The 26,169-nt window shown below is 35.4% G+C and overlaps 2 protein-coding genes across 2 annotated transcripts; one reads left to right on the top strand and one right to left on the bottom strand.

The window, feature by feature from the left end:
- Nucleotides 1–4,025: 4,025 nt before the first annotated feature.
- Nucleotides 4,026–18,006, bottom strand: LOC113768171. Its single transcript, XM_027312428.1, has 13 exons — nucleotides 16,925–18,006; nucleotides 15,463–15,640; nucleotides 14,944–15,056; nucleotides 14,679–14,780; nucleotides 13,431–13,500; nucleotides 12,879–12,934; nucleotides 9,661–9,711; nucleotides 9,342–9,446; nucleotides 9,077–9,121; nucleotides 8,104–8,206; nucleotides 5,892–6,094; nucleotides 4,611–4,697; nucleotides 4,026–4,375 (listed from the first exon to the last, which is right to left on the bottom strand). Exons 1-13 carry the CDS (start codon nucleotides 17,987–17,989, stop codon nucleotides 4,211–4,213), a joined length of 2,343 nt encoding a protein of 780 aa, XP_027168229.1. The 5' UTR covers nucleotides 17,990–18,006; the 3' UTR covers nucleotides 4,026–4,210.
- Nucleotides 18,007–18,905: 899 nt separating this feature from the next.
- Nucleotides 18,906–23,999, top strand: LOC113768383 (tRNase Z TRZ1). The gene is made up of 8 exons (XM_027312719.1): nucleotides 18,906–19,246; nucleotides 20,246–20,408; nucleotides 20,544–20,614; nucleotides 20,695–20,790; nucleotides 21,187–21,300; nucleotides 22,961–23,029; nucleotides 23,109–23,183; nucleotides 23,568–23,999. Exons 1-8 carry the CDS (start codon nucleotides 19,022–19,024, stop codon nucleotides 23,640–23,642), a joined length of 888 nt encoding a protein of 295 aa, XP_027168520.1. The 5' UTR covers nucleotides 18,906–19,021; the 3' UTR covers nucleotides 23,643–23,999.
- The last annotated feature ends 2,170 nt before the right edge of the window (nucleotides 24,000–26,169 follow it).

The following is a 26,169-nucleotide window of genomic DNA, read 5'->3' as shown; positions in this document are numbered from 1 at the left end:
CCCGCCCCACCCCATGCCTGTGTGGGCGCTCTCATGGTTGGCTAATTATAATTATAAATTTTTATTTTGACATTATTTGTCTACATATATAACATAATTAACAATTTTATAAATCATTCTTTTAAATTCTTCACTAACTATTCAATGTGAAATCAACCTTAAAAGTCATGCTGATGTTTTTGAATTCAATTCTCTATGTTTAATAGCAAATCTAATTCATAACCATCATATTTGTTTTTATTTTTTGATAAACAATTTACACTACGTGGAAAAGAATTCAAGTAATTGCATAAGTATATATATGTGCGTGTGTGTTTGTATATATATTTTTAAAAATTTATTTGAGTGGCGGGGATGGAACGAGGGTATCCTTTCCCATCCCTCGCTCCATTTAAAATGGGAGAAAAAAAAAATCCCACCGTCCCAACTCCCACCTCACCCCATCCCCAGCCCGGTTACTCTCTCGTGCCCGTCATCATTGCCATCCCTAAAAATAATAAGCTGCCCCATGCATACATCTGTGTGTCTTGCCGTTTCAATAAATACACCACACGCATAGGTAAGCATGAATTATGACTTTTACATTTTTAATACTGTGCATTCTTTTCTCTGCACATATTCAATTGTACCCAATCTTACATCTTCAATAAAAATAATTGAGGAGGCTCGAATCCCTGTGTACTTTCACGCTACTTGGAGGTGGCTCAGCAGCAAGAATCTTGTTGGGTTTTTTGACACAGTGGAAAGAATTAGCGATCAGGTGCGAGTCCATATGCATTAATTATTTTCATGCCCTTAAACTGATGCATGTCATTTGCAAACAATCAACAAAAACCCAAGGGATTCTCTCTGTTGATGCCCAATACTGGAAAGGTATCATTTGTGATCCAACAGAACATATCTGAGTCAATACTGTCCTTAATCAAGAATGTCAAACGACTTTTCTTCCGAAGAAAAGAAAAAAGAATGTCAAAACAACAAGTTTTGTATATGATTCAACTTGTCTGGTCCTGGGGACTTGCAAACCAAAAGTTTGGGATGAAAGATATTAACTTAATTAGTTTGAATCTCTGTGAGAAACATAGCTGAAACTCTATTAATCCATAGACAATGGATCAACCAAATGAGTATTCTGAAAGTGTTTCTTTTGTAATATCTATCTATTATAGTTTAGATTGCTATTCTTAAAGAATATGCTTCTATCTACTGTGTTATTTTTGTTCAATGATAATGGACTCAATACTAAGAATTTTTTTGGTTATATGCATGCAAGGGAGAGTATAATACATGTTCTTGATTTAGCTTCTTTATAGCCTTTTTCATGACTTTTGTTGTTCTTCACTTCCAATGAGGGTAAGAGCAGTTACCTATTTTGTCATTTTTTTATGACCATTTACCTAATTGTATACATAATTGTACCATAATTTACCTAATTGTATCATATCTTTCACTTCTTGACAGCTAATAAACCTATCAAGAAAAATTTTCTTTGGGCCCCCTTCTGAAGTAACGACTGGAGAGTGCCATGCTGAGACAGATCCCTTGTCCTTGTCCCCGGAGTCAAGATAGTGTTTAATGCTTTTAAGCATATTATACGTTAGATCCAGATCATCTATTGTAAAGTTGCAAATTTGAGTATGCTTGTCTTGTCCAAGTAGTTCGCGAGTTTGCTTGGTTAAAGTTTGAACTCGAACTCTCGTTGACTGAGTTTGAACTCAAGTTCGAGTAGCTTGAATTACTTGACAAGTCGAGCTCGAACTCGAACTTAATATATGAAACTCGAAAACTCGTCAAACTCAATCGAGATTCACATATATATGATTTTAAAAATTTTTTTAATTTATTAATATTAAATGTCTATTTTGTCCCTTATTTAAAATTATATACAACACTACAAATTTATATTTTTTAATCTGGATTAGACTTGATTAAACTCAATTGGCCTTGATGAGCAAGAGCTCGAGCTTAAACTCGACTAATGCAAAATAAAATCGAGCTCGAGCTCGTCAAAGCTCAACTTTGACTCGATTATATTAATTGTAGCAACTAAGTTGTGGCTTAGTTAGGTGCTTCGTTCTTCTACTTGATTCCCTATCTTGAGGGATTAATCTTGTCGACCAAGACAATTTTCTAGCTTTGACTGTCATATTTACATTAGTTGTGGCAATTAATTTTCTAGCTTTGTAGGTTTTGTTGAATTTTTTTTTTCTACCGCCGCCTAGCACTGATTCAATAGGAACTGTGCCAGTGCATTTGACCAGTCATTCTCTGAATAAATTCATGTCCAGATGCTTATTTAGGTAGAAGAAAAGAATTACCAATGTTGATTAAACGTTGATTAAGTAATTATGGTCTGAAAACATAAATAGAATACATAGAGAAATAGTAGCCAAATAAAACCCAACCCCAACAAAACCTGGAAAGAATTATTAAAAAGTAAAGAAAAAATCATTACCTCTACAGTCTACCCTGCCGCCTGCACAATGCCTTCCTTTACTTGGGCAAAAATCATGCCATAGTTTTTTCACCAGTCAACATGAATTGTGATGCTTATTTCCTTTTCAAGGTTTTAGGAAGTTCAGTTCATTTGATACGAGGTTTTTTTTTTTTTTTTTTTTTTTGGAGCATGGACTAAAAAAAAAAAATCCTACCCCAGAAATCCCATTGTTAGGTAGTCAGGTCAAAAAGGGACAAATTTGTCAAAATGGCATCAAATTAATTGTCATTTATTAAGAACTAAATACCAGAATGATTCCCATAGCTTAATGATGCCTAAACTGGTTTTATCGAATTGCAGCGCCTTCAACCATATCAATTGACCGCCACCATTACTTGACTTGACTACATTAGACAATAGCTACCTCAGGCCGTTCTCCCCATTTGTGTTTTTAGACATTGATTAGAAGTTACTAATTTTTTTTCAAAATTAAAAGATCAGGAATAATTCTGTCAATGATAATTCTAGGATGCAATACAATATCATAAAAAATGCCTTTGGTAAGTGATCTTTGCGACAGAGGCAAATGTTTGAAATGAAAGCCATTGGAAGACAATTTGTACTGCCTCACAATTTTGTTTGTCACTTGCCAATTCCATGAAGCATCGTACCCGGTGGGATTCAGTGTCGCTGGACTCGGATTGGACCGGTCGGTCCGACTGTGAATTTATCTTTTTCTCGAATTAATTTGCAACACAAAATTGCTTTAATCAAAACCGTCAATAATCGGCTAAACTAGTGATCCGATTCGACTGGTTGACACGATTCTCAAGCTTTTCTTTCTTGTTTTCTCCAAACATAATTTGAGTTACTTAAAAATACCAAAACCACTCATTTTTCTGAATGATCTCTAAATCAAAATGTTTTCATCTCTATCATCTTATCAATTTAATATCAGTGATTTCAGCTTGCATTAATTTGTTTTAATTTAGTTTTTCAAGTAGTTTTGAAGAATAGACATATTTGAGCCATTAATTTACATATTTATATATAATTATTAGGTGTATATTTAATTGAAAGTCTAATATTTTTAGAATATTTTATATGATTGGCCTAATATAACCAAAAATTTAATTTCAATATTTCTAAATCTTACAAAAAATATAAAATAATTATGATATTATGCTGATTTCAGTGAATTTTTTAGACTAGTTCGACCGATTCAACCAATTGACTCCTGATTCAGTAGTTTAGCCAAGTCGCTATCCAATCCAAATTTAACAACGTTGCTGGGAATATGAATCATATTTACTCAAAATGACAACAAACCAATCACTATCATGCAGAACCCTTGAACCAAAAAGTTTTGAAATCGATGAATACAGCTTCAGTTTAGCTTCCCCAAGCAGACAAATTCCAAATTCCAACACTAATATAGGACTCGTGCAATTGTTCATGTTATTATAACATCTTCAACTCATAAAGACTTAGCTCTCCTGTTCCCCGGCTGCCAAAAACAAGGTCTGGAGCAATGCAACAAGACAGCTATTAACCACTCTGAAATAGAGATTCAGATTACATTTAACAATTGAAGTCCAATCAGGGGATGAAAATCTTTTATTGATGAACTTTCTTAGAATACAGCAAGAAGTTGGCAATACAAGTGGGGAATGAACAATAATCTTCATTCTCTCCACACTAAAACAGCAGAACTCAAAAATGGAGAGACAATCATACAAAACTTTGCTAGTAACAGCATCTTCTTGTCCACTACTAGTCCTCATCAAGCATGGAAATTCGTTGCCTTCTCTTGTCAAACACAGCTTTGAAGGATTCCTGTTCTGCACGTAACTGCTCTTGAAATGCACTCTGCTTCCTCAATTTGCCTTTGCTATGTGAAGCTGTTGTCAACTCCTCATCAGGCAATGGGTTTGACTTCTGCATTTTTTTTTTGGTTACAAATACGTAATAATGAGAACATGATACAGGCTATTCGTGGGGAGAATAACTGAATAAGCAAAGATCATCATCCAGGAGAAGGAGATAAACAATCCCCTCCCCACTCCCCCACCCCACACACACACAACACATACAACCTTTCCTTGTACATAACAGAAAAATAAAAACCTGGTCCAGAAAGAGGAAACATACAAAAACGCCAGCCTTGTCTTACCATATTGTATCCAGCACCAGGGCCAATGACCAAAGAGGCTATGTTTCTAGACTTTGCAGCAGCTATTGAAAAGCCCGAATTGCGAACCTGAGCAAAGGACGAGATTCATTAGACAAGTAAAACAGAAATCATTTATTTAGTTCAAGGAAATTAAGTTAAAAGAAAAAGAAAAGAAAAGAGGAATTTATAATCTTTTAATTCGGAATAGATCACGGATTTGAAGGCAGACTTTAACTTAGAATGAGGTACATATTTTTTCAACTAGAACTTTGAAAGGTTATGGCAAATCCAGATGATTGAATTTGACAGTGATCCTGAAAACACAGCCCTAATTGTGAACATCTATTTTAGGGAAGAAAACACTTTTCCACTAAGTAATGCTTTGCCTCCAGAAATTTAACCTTTAAGATACCAAACACCCAATCAAAATATCTGCTAAGCACTGAAATATAACATCTTGACATTTGGCTTTTGAGTTATAAGTTCAGAACCTAGAGTTGAATTTACTTCACAATCTTCTTCCAAATTTTGGCAAAGCTTTTCAGCTTCTTCATCCACTTGAACAAATAACAAATATTCACACACACACACACTCTCTCTCTCTCACAGACACATATTCTGTAACTATGACAGAAATATCAGGACAAAGCCTCCTCCCTCCCTTGGGGGTGGGGCAATACAGGTTATATACATGTGATGGAAAAATACTGACATGAAGCCATTTTTTGATTCGCATAGTACGCATAAAAAATTACCATTTAATCAGAAGGTTTGACCCCATTTGAATTGCTTTTGGAGAAAAATATTGTAGTGATGTGATGTATGTGAGATAAAAAGGTAATTGGGAAATGTGTCGTCAGAATATTTCAAAAAAATTTTCACGAAAATTCACAATCCAAACAGGCTTTAAGTCTTCTAGTGCCATCATTTACTTTTAAAACTACCTAATTCAAACCTCATTTGTTTTGGGATAACCACAGACACCAAATAACATAATTTAAGTACAGAAACTACTTAAAAACATATTATGAACTTTGTGGTTATTGCAACCCTTCAGGCATGAATAAGGGGATATTTACTTAATAGTAATTAATGACTACAATGGCATTGTTTTTCCTCCTATTAATCAGTACTCTCGTAACCTACACTATATCCAGGTAAATTGGCTATCAGCATGAATCTGAGAGAGAGAGAGAGAGAGAGAGAGCTTTTGCAGTTCTCTGTCATAAGAATCTGTAGGATGAACAACAGCAGAAAAAATCATTGCATAATAAGACATACCTGGTCACCCCAACGTACTGATTTACCTTCCTTACTATAAGATTTTCTTAACCCAGAAAGAGAATTTAAATTTCTCGTATCTTCATTTTTGTGGTTATCATCCTCATCCAAATTATTCGACCATTTGCTCTTTCCTAATTCTTTCACTTCCTCAATTGGGTGATCTGCCTCAGCATCCCCTCTTTGATCCTCTTTTAAAGAGCCTAAGTTGGACATATGATAAAGTACGTAAGAGAGAAGCTTGCATCCACCATTAAGAGATAAGCTACCAAACTAAAGGAGAGACATTCCAGGTAACTGCATAAGCTCACATACTATTAAATTGTTCTTAGAAATGGGAGAAAACATGATGCTGAAGTATAACTGCTCAGCTCATTCAGAAAAGTAAAGTTCAGCATCAGAAAAGGTAAATAAATAAGCCAAGCCTGCTCATCCAAGGAAAAAAGCATTCAAATTGCTGATGTGGCTCATGCTTTTTTAGCAGATGCCTGTTTACCCAACAACAATGTTGAAAGCAATCATCTATTACATTTTCTCCTAAGTGTTCATCACAGCAACTAAATTGCAGGAAGAGAGAGAGAGAGAGAGACCGCCGGGAGGGAGGGGGGGAGTTAGGCTTATTGTAATTAGCATTTGCAAGAATGCATTTTTGCATTCTGTTGCTTCCAAATCCTACTTTCCCAATGCATTGCAGAAGGCTTCAAGCCTAAGGAATTGTTTGGATTGACGGAATGGGAGGGAAAAGGAAAAAATAGGACTAGGAGAGATTTGGTAACTTAAGCAGTTGGTAAGCAGAGGTGGTCTCGGAACCAGCAACAATAGCATTAGATTGTCAGAATCTCAGAAGTCAATACCATATGGTCTATGGGGCCTTAGAGGCTGCGCATTTATGTAGCCACCCATGTGGAAAATGTATACAATCCCGTTTTATGTTTTCAGATGTACTTCATGAAGCAACATAGGTACGGTATATTTGTAAGACCTTTAATTAGTAGGAAGAAAGCTGGAATTGCTATTATACAGTTGTTCACATTGGAAAACTAGCAGTGTGTAATCTGTTCAATATTGGATGGCCTAAGGAAGGAGATGTGACCAATTCTGTAAGGCTCACTTCCTTGAAATGAAATCAATGCACACCAACAGCAACAAGATTGCACCAAGATGAATACCTTTGGAGATGGTATTAGTCAATTGTTCACAAATGGATTACGTGTAATTCATGCTCCAATTAGCAAATTATGAAACTATACAATACATTTTAACTAATTTATGCTGAAATTAGATTCAGCTCTGACACAAATGTGCACACATCCTTCTCAAACTAGACAGTTTACTCATCTTAAAAGACAATATTATATGAACATTCAACCTATAAAATGTAAAGCCAACATTATTTCGTTAAGAGGAGGAAGAAAATCATACTGAAGAAAATGAACGAAACAAAAGAAAACTTCAGTATTATATCTAGAGATTCTAGCCTAATGAAGCAGCCCATCCATCTATATAAAGTTATTTAGCTGCATGAACATTCATGTGTTTGTTTTCCAATTCAAAGACCAGGACTAATATATATGGTACAAGGTTTTAGATGCAAGCAGCGAACTCGCATCATTCATGCCGATGCCGCCCATTTAGCTCTCATTGCATTATGTCAAAACATTAATAAACTAGCAAATTTCCAGCCAGTGGATCATTAGATCCAACAAATGCTCTCTCAAAGCTACAGAGATCCATGCTTTTAAGATCATCTGAAAACAATAACTTTATCCCCTTCCTTCCCTCTGATATTCTAATTAACACAAAGTAATTGCTGCAAAAATAAAGTGACAATCTAAAATTCAATTCAAAAGGAAACCAATATTCATGAGCAAAACAATCATGACCAGAATCACAAAATAAGTGGTGACAAACAAATACCAGATCTTCAATAAACCAAATTATGGCATAGGAGAAAAGTGGCTTCGTAATAACTACCACTTCAACCAATTCTCAATGGTACGACAAAGACAATCACGATTTAGACATGCAATATAGCATTGTAATCTTTAGCAAACACCACATGTTCCACAAACACAACATACACATCAACAAACAAGTGGCATATGATTGAAATATGTCACTCACAATATAGTTAGCACTAACATGATAAATAACAAAAGTTAGAGAAAAAAAGACAAAAGGAAAATATTAAGCATATGAAACTGCACTTTACCAACAAGGTCTCCTTCCTGGGATATTACAAGCTTCTCCACATTTCTTTCTTCAGAACCAGAAAGGAGACCAACAGGGTCTCCATCTTCCATGTCCATATCTACCTGGCAAGACTTAACTTTGAGTATTACATCGCTTGATAACAATAACCAATAAAACTGTCTAGAAACCAGATATCTCAGGCATTTAATTTACTACCAGATAATAAGTAAAATTATACAGCATAAACACCAATCTGTTTCTCTCCACAACATAGACCAGAAAACTTTCCCTCACTCCTTAGAATAGATATAATATGAATTGCTTACATTACTTCGTATTTAAGTTTCTGGTTACTCTTTCAATCCCCCTCTTTCCCTTCCCAACTTCTTTAATGGGTTTCTGCATTTTTTAGCCCAGTCGAGAATAGGAAAACAGATCAATCATCTCGATTGCAGTCAGACAGATTTACTACAGCAACAACTGAGTTATATATTCAAAAAACTTCAAGAATTTCTTTGAAATACCATTTACACAAGAAGCAGAAGTGTTTTCTTAGTAAAAGGAGCAATTCCATGTGAATATTTGTTTAATAACTATGACAAATTAATATTTGTCATCCAATCAAGAAACAACAACAAAACACAAACATGAAAAACCTGTATTTTGCCACTTCATGCCAATTCTGAATCTCTTGGACCAGTAAAATTTGAGAAGTGATTGGTTTATTTCTTGTGGAGTTTTCCTTTCCACCGATAAATGACCAATTACGAGGGATTAAGCTCTAAAGAATCCAGATTAGGCTGTAGTATTGACTTTTGAGTAGCATATTTCATTTATCTATTAAAGCAAAAATTTGCACACTCCTAATACTTTTTTTCTTTTTCATTCTTTATTTTCTCCTTTATTTTCCGCTCGCTGAACATTAAACAAAGGATGGATGGAACATTGAAGAAAAGAAGGATGTAATATTGATATTATAATGCAATTATTACCTCTTGAATCCCACTATCCTCTAGACCATCTCCATGTAATAATGACTGTAGAAATCATAAAACATGGACATTAAAATTCAAGTATACATGCCAAGCAAGCCTGTTAGAAATTGGTTATCTCGTGTGTATTTTAATGTGGCTGTGACAAAGAGAGTGAAGTAGAGTGCATTATCCATATTGATATCCTCTAATGATCATAAAAATCCAATAGAATAACAAAAAAATTGTCTCACTAAACAACAGTGGAACTATGAGTCAACAAAACCTTTATGTCCAGTTTTAGGTACAAGGTTGGAGCTTCTTCCCAAAGGTCAGCCATCTTCTGTATATCTTCCTGGGTGAAACCATGTACATTTCTTGCTGCACAGCCCTGGAATCCCATTAATATGTCAGTATGTGATATGCAGGAGAAACAATTCAGAATCATCCTTTTCATACCAAGCAGAACCCATGTATTCAAACAATATACCAATAAATCGATAACTAGCTAGTATCATGATTTGTTCACTTCTTTCGCTTCCCTTATTTTGAGTAAAACAATCATGGTTCATCATTAAAATAAAGCAAGGTGAGGGTGAGCTTACCGCTGGATCCTTGTAAGTTGCTTCTAAAAGGTAAACTTCATAACCTGATCTCTGAAATAAAAACAACAAAAGGCCAATGAGTAAACCAAAATAACTGATTTAAAGAATAAAAGTACTCCCATGTTCAGAAAAAGCTGCAAGAATACAAATGTTGAAAAGTTTCAAAAGAATGACAATAGAATCCATATGTGCAACAATTAGGATGAGGGCCCATCAAAAACGGCAACAGAAGAATATTGGGATAAATATTTTTAACCACTTGATGTAATTAATCTGACAGCCAATGCTTTTGATATCATGACTGTGATGGAAAAATATGACAACGGACAACTACAATTGGCAAAGTACTCCTTAAGAGATTAGCATTACACAGCTATAAATAGCATGGTCTATGAAACCTCAACGTTACCCTCCTTATATGATTATTATTATCAACCATAACCTGACAGCAACCGTGAACATAAACAACCAATACTCATGGTTGACGACATAAGAGAAATCTAATCAATTGACTTATGAAAAGCACTGCCATGATATTAAGAACTGAAACAAGCAAAATAATACTAAATTCAAACAGAAAAGAACACAAGATGCAAATGTTACAAAAAATACATTCCATGAGCTTCATCTACCATGTTGAATATATTCTTGAAAACTAGAAAAGAGAAAATCAATTGGAAGTTGCCTTCACATATGATGCGTACTTGACAGACTCGTCAAACTTTTGACATTCATGAATATCTATGTAAAGAAAGAGAAGTATGAAAAACCAAAAAGGTAAAGTATTAGATGAGGCAGATGGAGACTGCTCATGCTGGCCTAGGAACTTTTAGCAAACCTCATACAAATGGATTGTTGAGAAGAAACTAGTCAAGCATTTTAAGGGTAAATTAACAAGGATTTTTCCAACAGTAACCAAGGGGCTTGGTTTAGTACACATATTTCACTTACTGGCTCCCTTTGCATTTAGACACATTCCTGATTTAACCTCTCACTTTTCCCAAAACTAAGACTGGCGGCCATTCTAAACAGTTCCCATGCAGTAACTGTTAGAGAAACCCAACTAAAAAAACCCCCCTACCAGATTGAGACTCTTCAAATGCTCTCTCACTGGAAGATTGACAGATTAATACTCTTCAAATACTCTCACTCACTCAGCAGAATTCAAGTTTAAACAGGAAAAATAAATCTGGACTGTAGATGGAACTTCAACCACTCTCAGCCAAGGAACCAATCTTGCTCAAATCTTTGGACAAGCCAGGCCCCAGAGGTAAAATGCCTCTCAATGTAAAGGATCTGATTTCCACCACCAATTATCTAACCATAAACAACAAATATCTTCTGAGACAGATGGAAGATCAAAAATCCACACTCTAGATGGTGTCAATGACCAACTTATCAAAAACGAAGTTTAATAATGATTCGATGGCACAAAAGGACAAATACCTAAAAGATTAAGTTTATCTCCTTTGGTTTTTCAATTAATTATCCTTAGTGAATTAAATATGCAGTGGTAAACAAATATGGATTGATAATTAGTAATACTCAAATCTCACACCTTCACAGCCGAACAAGAAGAATTTAAAAGGATCTGAAAATAAAAAGTGAAAACATTACAGAAATGCAGTTTAATAAAATACAGAACAAATCAACAAAAAACACCTCCAATTTCAAACATTTGAACCAAAAAGAATGTATAACACTAGAAGAAAGCGAAACTCTTGCTCTGTATGAAAAAAACTAAAAAAGCTCAGCTTCCTGAAACCAACAGGAAACACAAGACATTTTGAAACCAAGAAATGCCAAAAAGAAAGAATACAATTTCCTATGCCTGAGGACAAAGAAAACAAGAAGACAAATGAGTCTAAAAAAATTTCTCTATCTGATATATTTTCCTATTAACAACTCAAGCTTATTCTGACAAAGAAAATATTTGAGCAAAGATGCACTGACACATGTACCAAAACAGATAAATAAAGAAAAGCCATATTTAAAAGATATACTCAGACATACATACACGCACAGAGACATGCAAAGGGTGTGAATGTATCTCTTTAACTAATTATAGAGTAATATGGTAAGTCAGCATCAACAAAAAGCTGACTTGGAAACCTCCAGCATTCTTTGCTTTTCATCTAAATTCTGCTCCCATGTACAATTTTCCTACCTCTACCATTAACTTAGCAATCAAACTATTGCAACACTTTAGTCTCATTACGTTTCCATAGCTCTTTCCTAAGCTAACAAGATTTTAACTTTCTTGCAGTAAGGTTTCTCATACAGCTTATTCATCGTCATAGTAAATTGAGCTGCAACCCCTTTGTACTTGTCACGACAAGTAAATTGCCATAAGAAATACCAAATTTGATCATCTATGATAAGGTTTCAATTCTACCTGATACTAAATTAATCCAATCAACAAATTTCTTTTCCTAAACAATAACCCAACGAATAGCATTGGAGTATAACTATTTCTTGACTAATAGTCGACCTTATTAACTATACTTGTTCTTAATTGTTTTAAAATAGAATAGAGGACAATCCAAATCTTTCAATTAGGATAACTATCTAAAAAGTTGAATTTAATTTTCACATTCAATGAATATGACTTTTAAGGTGAAGTGAAAGAATTTTGGCATTGCAAAATCACACCAAATATCAAACTAATTCGACCATTCTAATGCAGTTTCAAAATCACATTTATTTGTCTCCATTTTGGCTCAATAAATAGTAAATCAATTATGTTTCTCAAAAGCAAGAATGTTTGGCATTAACTGTGACAAAAGCTATACAAAATTCACTAAATAAATCCTTTTCATCAATGGTAAACTGCCAGAAGTCCCTGATTGGATACTAACACAAAACAAGAACAACGTTTTTTCATCATTTCTTCACCTTTAGAGTTTAAGCATCCTGCAGCAAATCCATTACCTCAGTCATAAAATGGGTAGATGTGTGTTCTATTTGAACAAGAGAAAATACTACTATAAAGACCGCAAATCTATTTCTTGTTTATATTGCTTCTCAACTATTTTTGAATAATTTATCCCTTTTCTTCTGTTTAGAGCATCTCTATGCAAGCTTAGCTCATTTTCTTTTCAAGAATGCAACTAATGAGAAAGGAAATGCAGCGATCAATCATCAAAATATCTCCAAGAAATAAGATAATGAGAACAGAAAGCATACAGATCATCAATAACAAGTGAAGAAGTAAATACCTTTGCAGTTGCCCAAAATTGAGCAAAATCAGCTACCCGCAGATTGCGGTCATCCACTAAATGAGGCACAAATACCAGCAAGAAACAGGTCAATAGCCGAACAACACTGCATCTGTAGTTAGTGAAACTGAACGCGATGCAGAAGCACTGCATTACCACTTAATCTACAATCAGACTAGATCTTTGAACCTTAGGTTGACTAGTAAACTTATAGAGCTCTAGGTAATATCTTAAATCCTATAGTTCAACGCGTAAAACTCTTTCCAACTTCCTACATCAAGAATATCTAGCACAAGCCACCACTTACTCAATAGACCATGGGGACCAAGAGAGCAGAGTGCAACATTATCAATGAACTCACCGTGATAAACTTTTCAACAGAATTCAAACAATTGCATCTCAAGCATCTCACAGGAAAAGAAGTCCACTATGATAATAAGCCCACAAGAAGGTATAAATCTTCAATAACAATTAGAGAAAACAAAGCATTTTGAACTAAAAAATAGCTTCATAGTTCAAATTTCATGGAGTTTTTAATCCCCAATAGCATACCAATTACGAAAGGGAAAACCCCCTCATCAAGGGTCTTCTTAAATGCCTTCAGCATGCTTGATCGATAAGCCTGATTCAAAGAAATATTGTCAATGTTGGTGACATGCATATCATACAAACTAAATGGCAGCTTAAGAAGTTATGACAGACACAAATAACAGACTGATAAAGAGATTCCATAGCAGTCAAGCACAGATAACGAACTAAAGCACTTCTTTAATTCTTGTTTTTGTGGCTTCTGTTACTTTTCTAAATTTCAACAGGAGTGTAAAGGAGAGACATATTCACATTCACAGAAAACAACAGCAATTCTTACAGAAACACTTGGATTTATGTCATCCATAAGGTGCCATCACTACAGCTTTAGGAAGAGATAAATGTACAAACTACTTCACATATTCCCCAAAAACTTTAAACAGCTAAAAAATGGACTACAATCACCTGCAGTCTTGATTAGGATAAACAAATATTTTTCTTGGCAAAGCATTTAGCATGTTCATGAAAAGCCAATATTACAGGTCAAAGCTCGAAAAAAAAACACCATTTAAAGTGACCACCCCAAGACACTAGTAGCAAAATGAGGGTGCAGATATACATTTAGAAACATTTTGTTTGAGACACGTTAACATGATCATGACGACTTACGAATTGTTAGGTACTGAGAAACACAAGAATAAGCTTTCCAAAAAATTGTACAGCCATCTGCTGGTAAAAATAGATAAAGAAACAGGAATACAGCATAAACTTTCCTTACTCCTACAGCCACAATGATAAATTTCAGAAGCTGAAACCAGAACTTCCTACGTTCGCAATAAATTCAACTTTGCATTGTTTTATGAATTTTGAAACTACAAGTGATTATAAAAATTAAAAAAAAAAGGTTTTCAGTGTTGGCATAAATAAGCATGACATTTCATTAAGTCAAAGAGGCATGGGTGATAAAGTTGCCTTAAATTGAGCTGGCAGCCACAAAATTAGCACTTTTAATATTAGTGTTCTGTTGTGTTGTACAACAGGTACTACAAAAATTAGACTAGGTAATTCAGTCCAAAGCTGTTGCCAGTCAAAGGCCCATATTTCTGACAGACTCGTGAAAACTTTAAGGACAGAAGCATCTACTTAACAAATTTCTGAAACAATTATTAAATGTCAATTGCAGCCATTGAAATGTGCATGGTGGCCATATCCGCATACATTCATCTCCAAAAAAAAAATTTTAAAAATGATGATCATTCACAAGATTTTGACCTCTTCCATTTCAGGTTCATAGCAAAACTCTATGACTTTCTTCGTTACTGGCCTTTTCCCTCTAGCAGAACCAGATGGCTTCGGAAACTCACTCTCTTCAACCTGTGGAATTTCATGTAGTTACTATAGACATTTTCCGAGAAACAAGCACAAAGAAAAGTAAAATTTGAGCAATAAAAAGATAAACAAAAATAGAGATATGGGATCCAGTAAGCTTTAGACAGTAGCTGTAGAAAGAATAATAAAATGAAGAGTTCATGAAAACCTTTTCAACTTCAGTCATGAAATAATCATCCATGGAATGTATCCGTGGCACATTACCACCATTTTCAACCTCTAGGTCACGCAACATTTTTGCCAGGTAGCTCTTCCCACTACCTAAAAATATATTAATTGCTGTTAGGTTTCAGATAGCATACCATGCTTCACAGCAAAAAGTTCCAATTTCTCTCATAGAATGCTACATATAAAGCAGGCATGCTGTTTGTGAAATTTTGAGTTATTAGCACAAAATACAAGTAAAAAAATGTACATCCTTGATTTATTCCTGAATACAGTCAGTTTTCCTAACATTAATTATTTTACTCTTTACAAGAAGATAAAAAGCTGGTTGAAGAAAGATAGTTCAATTCAAATGTTTTATGTAGCAAATAGTAACTTTTGGCCTCGTATGATTTCATTTGAGTCAACAATCCCCTATCTTTGAGGATGATGTACTCAAAACCTTTAGCAGATGGGCAAAGGAGCACGTATCTTTATAAGAAGGAAAGGGAAGGGGAGAAACCTGGAAGACCACGAAGAATAATGACAATGTGATCGGGACGATTCACCCGATGGGGTTGCTTTATTATGTGAGTGGCATCAACAACTTTAGGTTTGTTAGGTGATAGAGGCTGCTGCGGAATTACTTCACTTCTTCCAAAGTATGCTTTATATGGCGCTTGTCGTATACCTTGTAAATCCTGACAATCACGGTAACTATAAGATCTCTGACCGACAAGCAAGAGGAGATACACAAAGAAAAGAGAAAATCAATGAAAAACACGAAAAATTTACAATAGTAAAATGACCAAGTATACTATGTAAAAGATTCTCATTTCAAATCAGACACCTAATAGTGCTCTCCTGAATCCCTTGTGAGAAAGGAAAGCTAGCAGCCGGTGAAATTTCTTTGCTCCCATATGAGAAAGCTAGTTCAAGTCACAGAACCTCTATCAAGAAAAGGTAGTCCAGTACACTCCATGTTTTTCACTTACCATCATCTCAATTAACAAGCCGGAATGTAATTACAATGCACTAAGAAGCATGAAAATCCAGATACAACTCACCGGAATTGATACTATATCTCAGAAAAAGGAAACAAGATAGAAGTAAAACAGTGATATTCTTGAGAAAGAAATTAAGCTTGAAAATTGGCTTTAAATGTCTCGGAGGTTCTGAAACAACATTAAAAAGAATTATGTAATAGAACAATTCCACAGGAGAGTGTGTGTATGTGTGCCACACAAGCATCTGTTAAGACACATTTACAAAATGAAAGAAAATAGTGCAGCTGTGATCACCCTCCCAGCTAAAACATAATAACATCACAAGAAAGTGTGATGACGTTTAAAATGAGAAACATATTTAAACTATTTTGTAGATTTCAACTGTTTCAAATGAACAATGACTTAGTTTACAGCATAAGAATGTTGCCAGGAGGTAGTGGCGGGTGACTAGCAAGATATTGCAGAGACAGTTACCCCACTTGAGGTCCAAAATTTGGTAATAAGAATACTTTTACAAGTTAGTGAAATGTGACTGGTAAGATATTATTGAGTGTCACATACTCTATTCAGGTCCAACATTTGGTAGCATAAACTAGTTTACTAATGTAACCAGGTTTGCAGATAAATTCATTGGGTTCGCTAAAATAATGCTTTTCTCAGAAAACATCCTCACCACCCCAACCTCGCTATATTTCCAGAAAATGAAAGCGTATTATGTGTGTCAAACTGGTCCGTGTCCTACAAATGAAGAGACTGATAACCAACATGCTAGATGTTGCCAGGCTACAAAGACAACACTCTCAACTCCTGCTATTAGAGATCAGCAATAAGACATTAATGCTTCCTATTTATTGATCTCCACTTCGTCCAATAGTGTTTGCTTTGACCAAAAGGCATCAAAAACACATTCTTGAAAATTTTATAAGTATGACTGCATTAACACATATGATTAACACGCCTTAGCATTTTGCAGCATACCTCAGGACCAAAGCTGGTCGAAGCATGGAGATTGCCTCTAATGGGTTGATGCGATGCCAACAAACTTGATTCTGGAACAGGATGATATGAGGACGACTGAACGGCGGTTGAAGAAGAACCTCGAGCAACCGGGAACAAAGAAGCAGATGTACCAGACGGTGAAGACGAGACAACAGGCCGCACCATATGCTGCCCTGGGGGATCCACAGGAAGAGGTGGAGGTGGAGAGGCTGGAAGTGGAGGCTGGCTACTAAACACCCTATAATTCTGAGTCAGCCCAATATTCTGCCCGTTTTGGTTCGGCAAATTACCATATTGATCCCCTGATACACCATGCCGATTGAAGCCCATTCTTTCTTGACTTTGTCTGAGCTGCTCTATGCTATTCAAACTACGTCTACTATATTCATACACATTATTCTGATGCAAACTACTACGATCACTATCATGCCCAAAATTCGATTTTGGGACATAATCACAATAACCAGGATCAAAAGAATTGCTCGTCCCTAAATTAGTAGCAGAATTTCTGGACTCCCCACTCATTGCCCCACCGTGATCGCGAATCAGCTTCAATCTTCTCTCATCCTCAGCAGCCAAAGACGGGTGGGCCGGGCTTGGCGAAAAGCCCGAATCATCAAACCTCATTCTTTTAGCCCCAGCATAAGTGGAATGACTATTAGCATACATATTCCCATCTGGGTCTTTATCAAAACCAGAACTTGGGATCCAAGGCGGCTGCTGACGGGGGTTTGCAGCTGGCCCTGATTGGTGGTCAGCAAAGGGATCGTAGGCAGAAGGTGGGGGGGCGGGTGGGAGAGGGGGCGGGTGCTGAGGGGGTCTGGGGTGGTAAAATTGATCAGGGGGGGGTGGTGGTGGGGGGTATTGATGAGGGATGGGATGGAAGTTTTGAGAGAAAGGAGGAAGAGGAGGTGGAGGAGGGCAGAATGGGAAGTGATACATTGAGCAAACTGGGCAGATTGTTGCCGCCTGAGGTGGTGGCGCTCCACCAATTGGTAGCGGAGGCGGAGGAGGAGGAGCGTGGTGGTGCCACGACGGGTCCATCTTTTTCGGGTTGTGTAAAGGGGTTTAGGTATTGGAAGCAAAAGACGCTAATTTCCCTAGTTGTATAGGTTACCAAAACGATGATTTCCGCTGGGGTTAATTGTAATGGAACCCCTGTATTTTAGAGGTAGTCACATTTTATTTTACTAAATTTTTAGAATGTACACTTTCTCAAAATTGAACCCCTGTATTTTAGGGATAGTTACATTTTATTTTACTAAATTTTAGAATATACACTTTTTCAAAATAATTGAAAAAAGTAACCCTATTGAAAAAACATAGTGGGATGACATTAATGCCCTTTTTTTTATTATTGCAGATTTTATGAAAAGCTTGTGCTATGTTGTTGGGAAGCTTACGTATAAGGCTATAATGAGAAAGTACTGTTTTAATGTGTGATCATAATAAATTTTTATTCCAATGAATTTGCATTTATAGTATTTTGTGAATGTATTGGACCTAATTTCAAATTCATTCCACGAAGAGTTCTATTTGGGTGATTTTTTTTTCCAAATACTTTCATTCCAAAAAAATTAGTTGAGTAGCAAAATATGGGTATGTGTAAGAATGATGAAAGGTAGAACTTGCAATAGAAATAGAGATGGTGGTATGGTGGTTGGAGTGATGAGGACATTTATGTCCCTATTAGATTTGATTGACTTTAATTATAATAAATTGACAACTATTTCTTTAAGCTTAGTGCACTCCATCAAAAATTAGAATAAAGTAGGGCAAGCTTTGTAGTATAAGGATTTAATTGTCCAATTCTGAAGTTTAGGGACTGAAGTGAGATTCTGCACATAGTTTGAGGGGGACAAAGTGGAATTTACCTATTTTTCATTCATGGCAGACAACTCATGAATAATGAATAGCTAAGAAGGGTAAAACCCGGAGAATGCAAGCAGTTCATCCTAAAACCTCTCTGCCTTCACTCCTGTTTGTCTGCTGGTATACGGATTAAGAAGTAGCTACTTAATTAGAAAAAACATTTGCTGAAAATCAGAAATTTGTAGTAGAATTTACAACCCAAAAATGGAGGAGGAGAAGAAGAAGAGCAAAGGCCGTGGCCAAAGAAGGGAGCAAGGAAAGAGGGGATTGGAAATTGAAGGGTATCAAATTGAAGGGATATCAATAGCAGGGCATGAGACCTGCGTGATAATCCCTTCTCTCAACTTAGCTTTTGACATTGGAAAATGCCCACAACGTGCTATTTCGCAACAGTTCCTCTTTATCTCCCATGGCCACATGGATCACATTGTATGTAGTTTTTCTTCTTGTGATCAATTGAACTCTTTTCTACTTGCGTCTTTTTTATGGCAATTTTTCTGCTGCAATTTGTGAATTTCTTCCATCATGACATGGGAAACTCTGGGTTTTGAATTTTTTGCCTTTTTAGTTGTGCTATTGGGGTGGGGTGAGTTAAATTTAAGTAATTTTGCTGGAAAATGGTCGTATTGTTATGGTGTTTCCTGAGCTCTTATTGTGAGTCCGTGCTTGTGTGTTCTTAGTGTTTGATTACTTGATATAGTTTCATTGTGAATTCACTGATTTATTTTGAGTCTAGATTGACATGGGAAAATCTGGCTTCTGATTTTATTGCTTTCTAGTTGTGTTTTGTGGTGGGGTGCGTTAAATTAAGTAATTTATATGGAAAAAGATCATACTTGCATGGTGTTTCTGGAGCTCTTATTTTGTGCGTGCTTTTAGTGTTTGATTACTTGCAATATTTTCTTTTTGAATTCACAGTTCTACTTCGAGTCTAGATTGCTGGTAAGATGCAGATGTGTGGTTCAGTTGGAACTTGGAATGCTTGTTGACGGTATATTTTGCAAGTAGGATGGATTAGAGAGAATTTGTAAAAAGAGAAAACCTTTGGGAAGCAGAGAATGGTACTCTTGATTATCGAATGTTGTACCAAAAAAATGTCATTGTTTACTGGACTTAAAAGAATTTGATTGTGGGTATGCACTAGAAAATTGGATTTTATATAAGGAAATTTAGTTTTTACCATCCATGTTTGCTTGCAGTGCCCTTCATTGGAAATCTTATGGAAAATCAGGATGGGTTGCTTAAGTTTCTGTTGATTAGTTACTTTGATAATTCCCGAATTTCATGCCATATCGTGCCATGCTTGTTATGCATTGATAGTTTTGTTAAGCTTTGTGAAGAGCTAAGGTGTAAGATCTAAGTTTGCGAGCCATGAGTTGGGTAAATTGTTTATGATATCGTGCTTACTGCCTGTATTGGTGTTTGTAGGGAGGACTGCCAATGTTTGTTGCAACTCGTGGATTATACAGAATGGCAGCCCCAACTGTAATTGTGCCAAAGACCATAAAGGAAAATGTTGAAACGATTTTTCAAGCACATAGAGATATGGATCAATCAGAATTGAACCATACTTTGATTGGCTTGGATGTGGGTAATAACTATCTTCTAATTAACACTTGATTTATACATTTATTAATTTGTGCATTTATTTTAGAAAAGATGTGTTTTTGACGGATGTAGAGTCTTTTGCATTTGATCACCTCAATGTAATTGCTTTTCTCTGCAGGAGAAGAGTTTTACTTGAGAAAGGACCTTAAAGTAAAAGCCTTTAAGACTTACCACGTCATACCCAGCCAGGTGTCTTCTCTTGAGCCTTATAACAATCATCCATAGTACTGTTTCAGGCTTTAACTTCCTCTGCTCACCCTGAATGATAGGGTTATGTAGTTTATTCAGTAAAGCAGAAACTTAAGGACGAATATATTGGGCTTCCAGGGAACGAGATAAAGAAATTGAGGTTATCAGGTGTGGAGGTCTGTGCCTTGATAACTCTATATTACTTCTTGGCTGCCAAACAGAAGTCGCTTTTTTGAGCATTTACTTCACTTTTGTACTCTAGTTTTCTTGTTGGTGCAGCATGCTAATACCTGCATAAATATACATTGCTTTTCTTTAATCTTGATTGTTCTTCTTTGCAAGTTGGAGGAAGGTTTTCAAATGAATAATCTTGGTGTGTCTTGGGCTTTGATGCTTAAATTATTTTAGAATTTGTTCTCATAGCACTATAACTCATACTTCTCATTAGATTGCCTTGCGCATATCTGGTGCTGTGTTTGGTTGAGCCTATTAATTTAAATTGATCTACAGTAACTTTTATTTATTTCACTCAATAGCTGAGAGAATGACTGGACTGTTGTTGCGTTTGGCAGATTACATATACTACAACAACGCCTGAAGTTGCTTTCACAGGAGACACAACGTCAGACTTCATTGTGGATAGCAACAATATTGATGCTTTAAGAGCAAAGATCCTCATTATGGAAGTATGACACCCTAACTGTGACTGATATTCTGGAACTCTGTGGTCCTTTATCGTTGTTATTTATAGTGAAAGAAGTAACTTGCAATTGTGGACTTAACTTGACGTACTGGGTTATGCTTATGCATGCCTTTCATGTGATTTTGTTAATTGTTTTGGCTTGTATGCGTATTTGTTTGTATTCAACTTATATCTTAGATTGCAAGCAAAATAATATAGTGATTAGTTACCTGAATATTTGCAACTTTTTATCTAATTTCAAATTTTACCAATCATTTTCTTTTAGTCTTTGAAAGATAGAGGTTATGCTAATTGAAGTAGTGACTGTAAGGAGTCTGGCTCAAAGCAACTACTTCGATTAGCATCTTTATAAGTTTATGTTGTCCAAACCCCTGCCTTGGACACAGTTAAAATAGATTTTGACATTGAAGAGAATTTGAGGCTTTTAAATGTTACTGGAGTCCTAGTCCGCCATGTGCACATTTTTTAAAGCTTTTGGAGCCTCTGATGCATAGACAGATTTGGGGGATGAAAGTGTCTTCTTGTAGGAGGAAAGAGACAGAAGAATCAATTTGCATGGGATTTTGAGGAGGAAAGTGAGGTTAGACCAAAAGCAGGCTTCATGAGGGGCTCAATTTAAGGTGACTTGGTCAAAAAGAATCATTGAATTGTTGAAGCTGACATTTTTTTTTCTTTTGTTTAGTTTTGGTTTTTTGAACTTGGATGTATGTAGAGTAATAGCTAAACCTTTGAGTAGCATTTTTAGTTAGACGTAAAGTTGCTAGGGTAACTGGCGCTTTTGGGCGGCTTAAAAATGATCAGTAGAATTTAACAAAACTTGCAATAATCGGGTAATTAACCCCAATAATTGGGTTTTGCCAAGCATCCAGGCAACTGCCAAGTCATGTTCATCCTGTGACTCGAGTGCAAGATCTCCAAGCCATGCCATGTCATGCCTTTTCTCTTTCTTTTTTTTATTATTTTTTTCTCCTCCTTATTTTTTTCCCTTTTCTATGATATGGCTTTGGGGTTTCTCTCTTTTCTTTTTTCTTTTTCATGAAGAAAGCAGAGATAATGGCTAGAAACTTCTTCTCAATGGCTGCATTATATATATATATGTATATGTATATTGTGCAGAGCTTTATCAATCACAATAATATGCATTTTATGTTTTCCTATCATCTCGTGACTGCACTTTGGTATTTTCTGTCATAATTTTTCATTAGATCTGTGTAGACTTGTTTATATCCAACCTAAATTTTGGAAGAACTACATTAATGTAGTTGTGCGGTTAAAACAACCTTAGAAAATAAAAAAAAAAAAGAATCATTTATGTGACTATCTAGTTTAGATGGAGACTTGTATGTTTTTGTTGTACAGAGTTTTTGGGAGTCTTTTAACATGTGATTGCTTGTTATAGCGAAATGAGTGGTACAGAGATTCAATACAAAAAGATAAAACAGCAGAAGGGACTTCAAAGCCATGGCATTGATGCTACTAACAACTTAAGTCAAGCTTTATTAAACAGTTATATATTAGCAGCATGTGGTGATTTTGGGAGTTAGAAAGCTGTTATCTACGAGCATGTGTTGCTTACCTTGTGGTATTTATTTAAGAGACTAATTTTTTCTGACACAGTTTCCTTTTCCTTGATTTCTATTAAGAGCACATATGTTGAAGACACCATGACGGTGGATGATGCAAGGGATTATGGACACACGCATTTGTCAGAGGTTGAGTTTTCACCATTTCTTACCTTCTAATCTCCTTACTGCAGTTGATGTATGATGTTGCTTTGGTATATTTGTGCAGATAATTCACTATGCAGATATGTTTGAAAACAAAGCGATTCTTTTGATCCACTTTTCGGCTCGCTATCAATTGGATGTAAGTTGTCCTCTATCTCCGAAAGGAATTTGACTCTTTAAACACTGATATCCTTATGTTTTACTCCTTTCGGTTGACAAATCTGACATATCAAGCATGATAAATCCTATTTTCCCTTTTTTAACAAAAACTTTGGCTGATTGGTGATCAGTAGGAAGTCGAGTTAAAGTGGAGTTCTCTTACCCGATTGGCATGTTAAAGCTTGACAATTATTCCTGGGTTTCTACATTATGCCAAAAATGTGATATTTCAAATTATCAGCACCCGAAATTTACTTGTTTTCATTAACATTCATGTAGTTATTTCACTTCTTTCTTTTTCCTTTTTCCCCCTTCTTCCTCTTGCATGATCTGATGATCAAATTCTGTTTTTTCTGTCAATCAGGTCATTCAACATGCAATTTCTTCACTGGCTCCACCTTTGGCAGGCCGAGTGTTTGCCCTTACAGATGGTTTCTAATTTGTGGACTCAAAATACTTTCTAGTGTTAAACTTTTGCCTTTTGTTGTAAACAAGTTTCTTCCATTCCATCTTCACCTGATGATTTAAAAGTTGAAAAGGAAGTTTACTGTTGATTCCTAATTGGATTTGACACTCAGTTGATACTCGATAGATTCTAATCCATACAGAACGCATTCTAGGCGTCCCAAATCTTGGAATGCCTGTTGATGTTAGGCAATAGGTAGTTGTATTGATTCTTTAGGGTTCAGTTTTGTAGTATTTCTTTTTGCCAGGGTACCTTGTATTGGAATGTTGCCCATTTTCCTATGGGGTAAACCTATAACCATGAGCTTCTTGTTTTTACAATTTCTTGTTATATTTTCTCGTCATTTTCAGCTTCCTTAGATTTGTAAACATTTATTATGCACCTATCTATTCTCCAATACAAAACTTCATAGTTCCACTTACTAATACTGCTGATATGGCACATAACATTGAATGCATATTTAGGGGGTGTTTGATATATGAGTTTCAAATTCAAAATTTAACGTGGACGTCTACTTTCTGAATCAACATGACTAATTAAGATTACAATTTTAGCAGTATTAATAAGTGGAACTACGTAGTTTTGCATTGGAGAGCAAAATGGACAGACATAATGGATAGAGGATCTCATCTGCTGCTATTCAAACATCTTTTAGAAGGTAAACACTATAATACATGCGATAAACAGAATTTGTAAGGCTGAGATTTTTTTGAGCAAAAAAATGCATATAAATTCAGATGGCTTGGTTGATTACTAATGTATGTAATGTGTTAATCAAATTCCTTATTTGAAGATTAAGTAGACAAACTCGCTTTCAGTTTTAATTCTTGAATCAAAATAAAGGAGAGCCCATGTATAGGCAACTCTTCTGTATGGACTATGGGAGCTCCAAACTTTATCTTCAACTATGCAAACTAAATTGGTTAATCACAGTTTAGTAACACAAATCATAGAGGGCGATGCTTATCTTCAGTTAAACGCTAAAGCTTATCAACAATGACTAATTAAGATTTCAAATTACCAATGTCCTTAGCATGTGTCTTTGTTGCACTTCGTGAGTGAATAAAATTTGTATGCATACACCCAAAAAAAACCCACTAAATACAATCACTGAATAGAAAGAAATTCGTAGCAGAAGGATCCCATATTTACATTGTGATAAGTAGGGGTGCAAACGAGCCGAGCTCGAGTCGAGTTTTGGCTAATCGAGTCGAGTTCGAGTTAATTTTGTGAAGCTCGAACTCGAGCTTGAGCTCGATGAGCTCAAAATATCAAGCTCGAGCTCGAGCTCGAGTCAAATTCGAGTCGAGCTCGAGCTTAAAAAATAAAAAAAAATAAATTATTATTATTTTATTTTTAAAAAATAAAAAATAATTTTTTTAAAAAAAATGAATAAAACAATAATTTTTTTAACAAATAATAAAATATTAGGGATATATATGTAATTTTACTATTAAAATAAAAAATAAAAAATATATATATAATTGAGCTCGCGAGCTTAATGTTTTTGAGCTCGAGCTCAAGCTCGAGATCGACTTAATTAGCTCGAGCTCGACTCGTGCTCGATATTGACGAGCTCGTATTCGAGCTGCTCGCGATCGGCTTGCGAGCAGCTCAATTCGCGAAACACCCCTAGTGATAAGAGAGCCCCTTCAACATACAATGGAAAAGGGGGAGATTAGATGTACACTTTTGAATGACATGAAAAAGTACACTCAAAAAGTAAAAGAAAGGCTTGTAATTCAACTAATACCAAAATCTTTTATTCTTTTTATTCTTTTATGTGAATAGCTATCCTTTATACCTAGGGATGGCAATAGTGGCGGGTGCCCGCGGGGGATGGGGCGGGGGCGGGGGAGTATACCCCCGCCCCATCCCCCACCCCGCCACCCACAAAAAAAAAAGTGTATATATATATATAAATAAATATATATAATATGTAATTTAATTAGTTATAAACTTATGATAATGATATTATTAGTTAGATGTATTATATAATGTATATTAGTGTATGTAATATAATTGATATTATCAATTATATGAATAATTAGACATATCTACTAATAGAATTTATTAATTAGCTATACTAAATTTACTAATACATTTATACTAAATTTCTAATTACACTTAATAGAATAACACTTTTTTCTCAAAAAAAAATACAAACACAATAATGAATTAGTGATTGTATTTGTACAAAAAGTGAAAACTTAACTATTTTAGTTGTATTTATTTTATCATATTGGATTGTATTCAAATAACTTTTGTTTGATTGTTTTTATGAGTTTCAATTGTAAAATTACAATGAATAATAACTTGATGATGTGTTGATATTTTAGTATTTGATTATTTATTAAAATTTAACTATAATAAAATTTTATTAACCCCGCGAGCACAATTTTATTAACCCCACGGGTGCCCCCGCGGGGGAAGCGGGGTGAAGCGGGGTGGGGCGGGGGGAGTGGGAGGCGGGTAGGGGTGCAAACGAGCCGAACTCAAG

The sequence above is a fragment of the Coffea eugenioides genome, chromosome 4 (genome assembly GCF_003713205.1).
Source record: "Coffea eugenioides isolate CCC68of chromosome 4, Ceug_1.0, whole genome shotgun sequence".
In the NCBI taxonomy this organism is placed as follows: domain Eukaryota; kingdom Viridiplantae; phylum Streptophyta; class Magnoliopsida; order Gentianales; family Rubiaceae; genus Coffea; species Coffea eugenioides.
The sequence above is the reverse complement of the archived record's forward strand: the minus strand, read 5'-3'. Positions and strand labels throughout refer to the sequence as shown.

What these genes read in the sequence shown, in the direction of transcription:
- LOC113768171 (XM_027312428.1), bottom strand. Translation starts at nt 17,989, where the DNA reads ATGGACCCGTCGTGGCACCACCACGCTCCTCCTCCTCCGCCTCCGCTA. An exon ending in AATTTTGGGCAACTGCAAAG is followed by an intron (nt 9,712 to 12,878) that starts GTATTTACTTCT and finishes TTTTTATTTCAG; the next exon opens with AGATCAGGTTATGAAGTTTA. An exon ending in CAACTTACAAGGATCCAGCG is followed by an intron (nt 9,447 to 9,660) that starts GTAAGCTCACCC and finishes ATGGGATTCCAG; the next exon opens with GGCTGTGCAGCAAGAAATGT.
- LOC113768383 (XM_027312719.1), top strand. Translation starts at nt 19,022, where the DNA reads ATGGAGGAGGAGAAGAAGAAGAGCAAAGGCCGTGGCCAAAGAAGGGAG. An exon ending in TGAGGTTATCAGGTGTGGAG is followed by an intron (nt 20,791 to 21,186) that starts GTCTGTGCCTTG and finishes TGCGTTTGGCAG; the next exon opens with ATTACATATACTACAACAAC. An exon ending in CAAAGATCCTCATTATGGAA is followed by an intron (nt 21,301 to 22,960) that starts GTATGACACCCT and finishes ATTTCTATTAAG; the next exon opens with AGCACATATGTTGAAGACAC.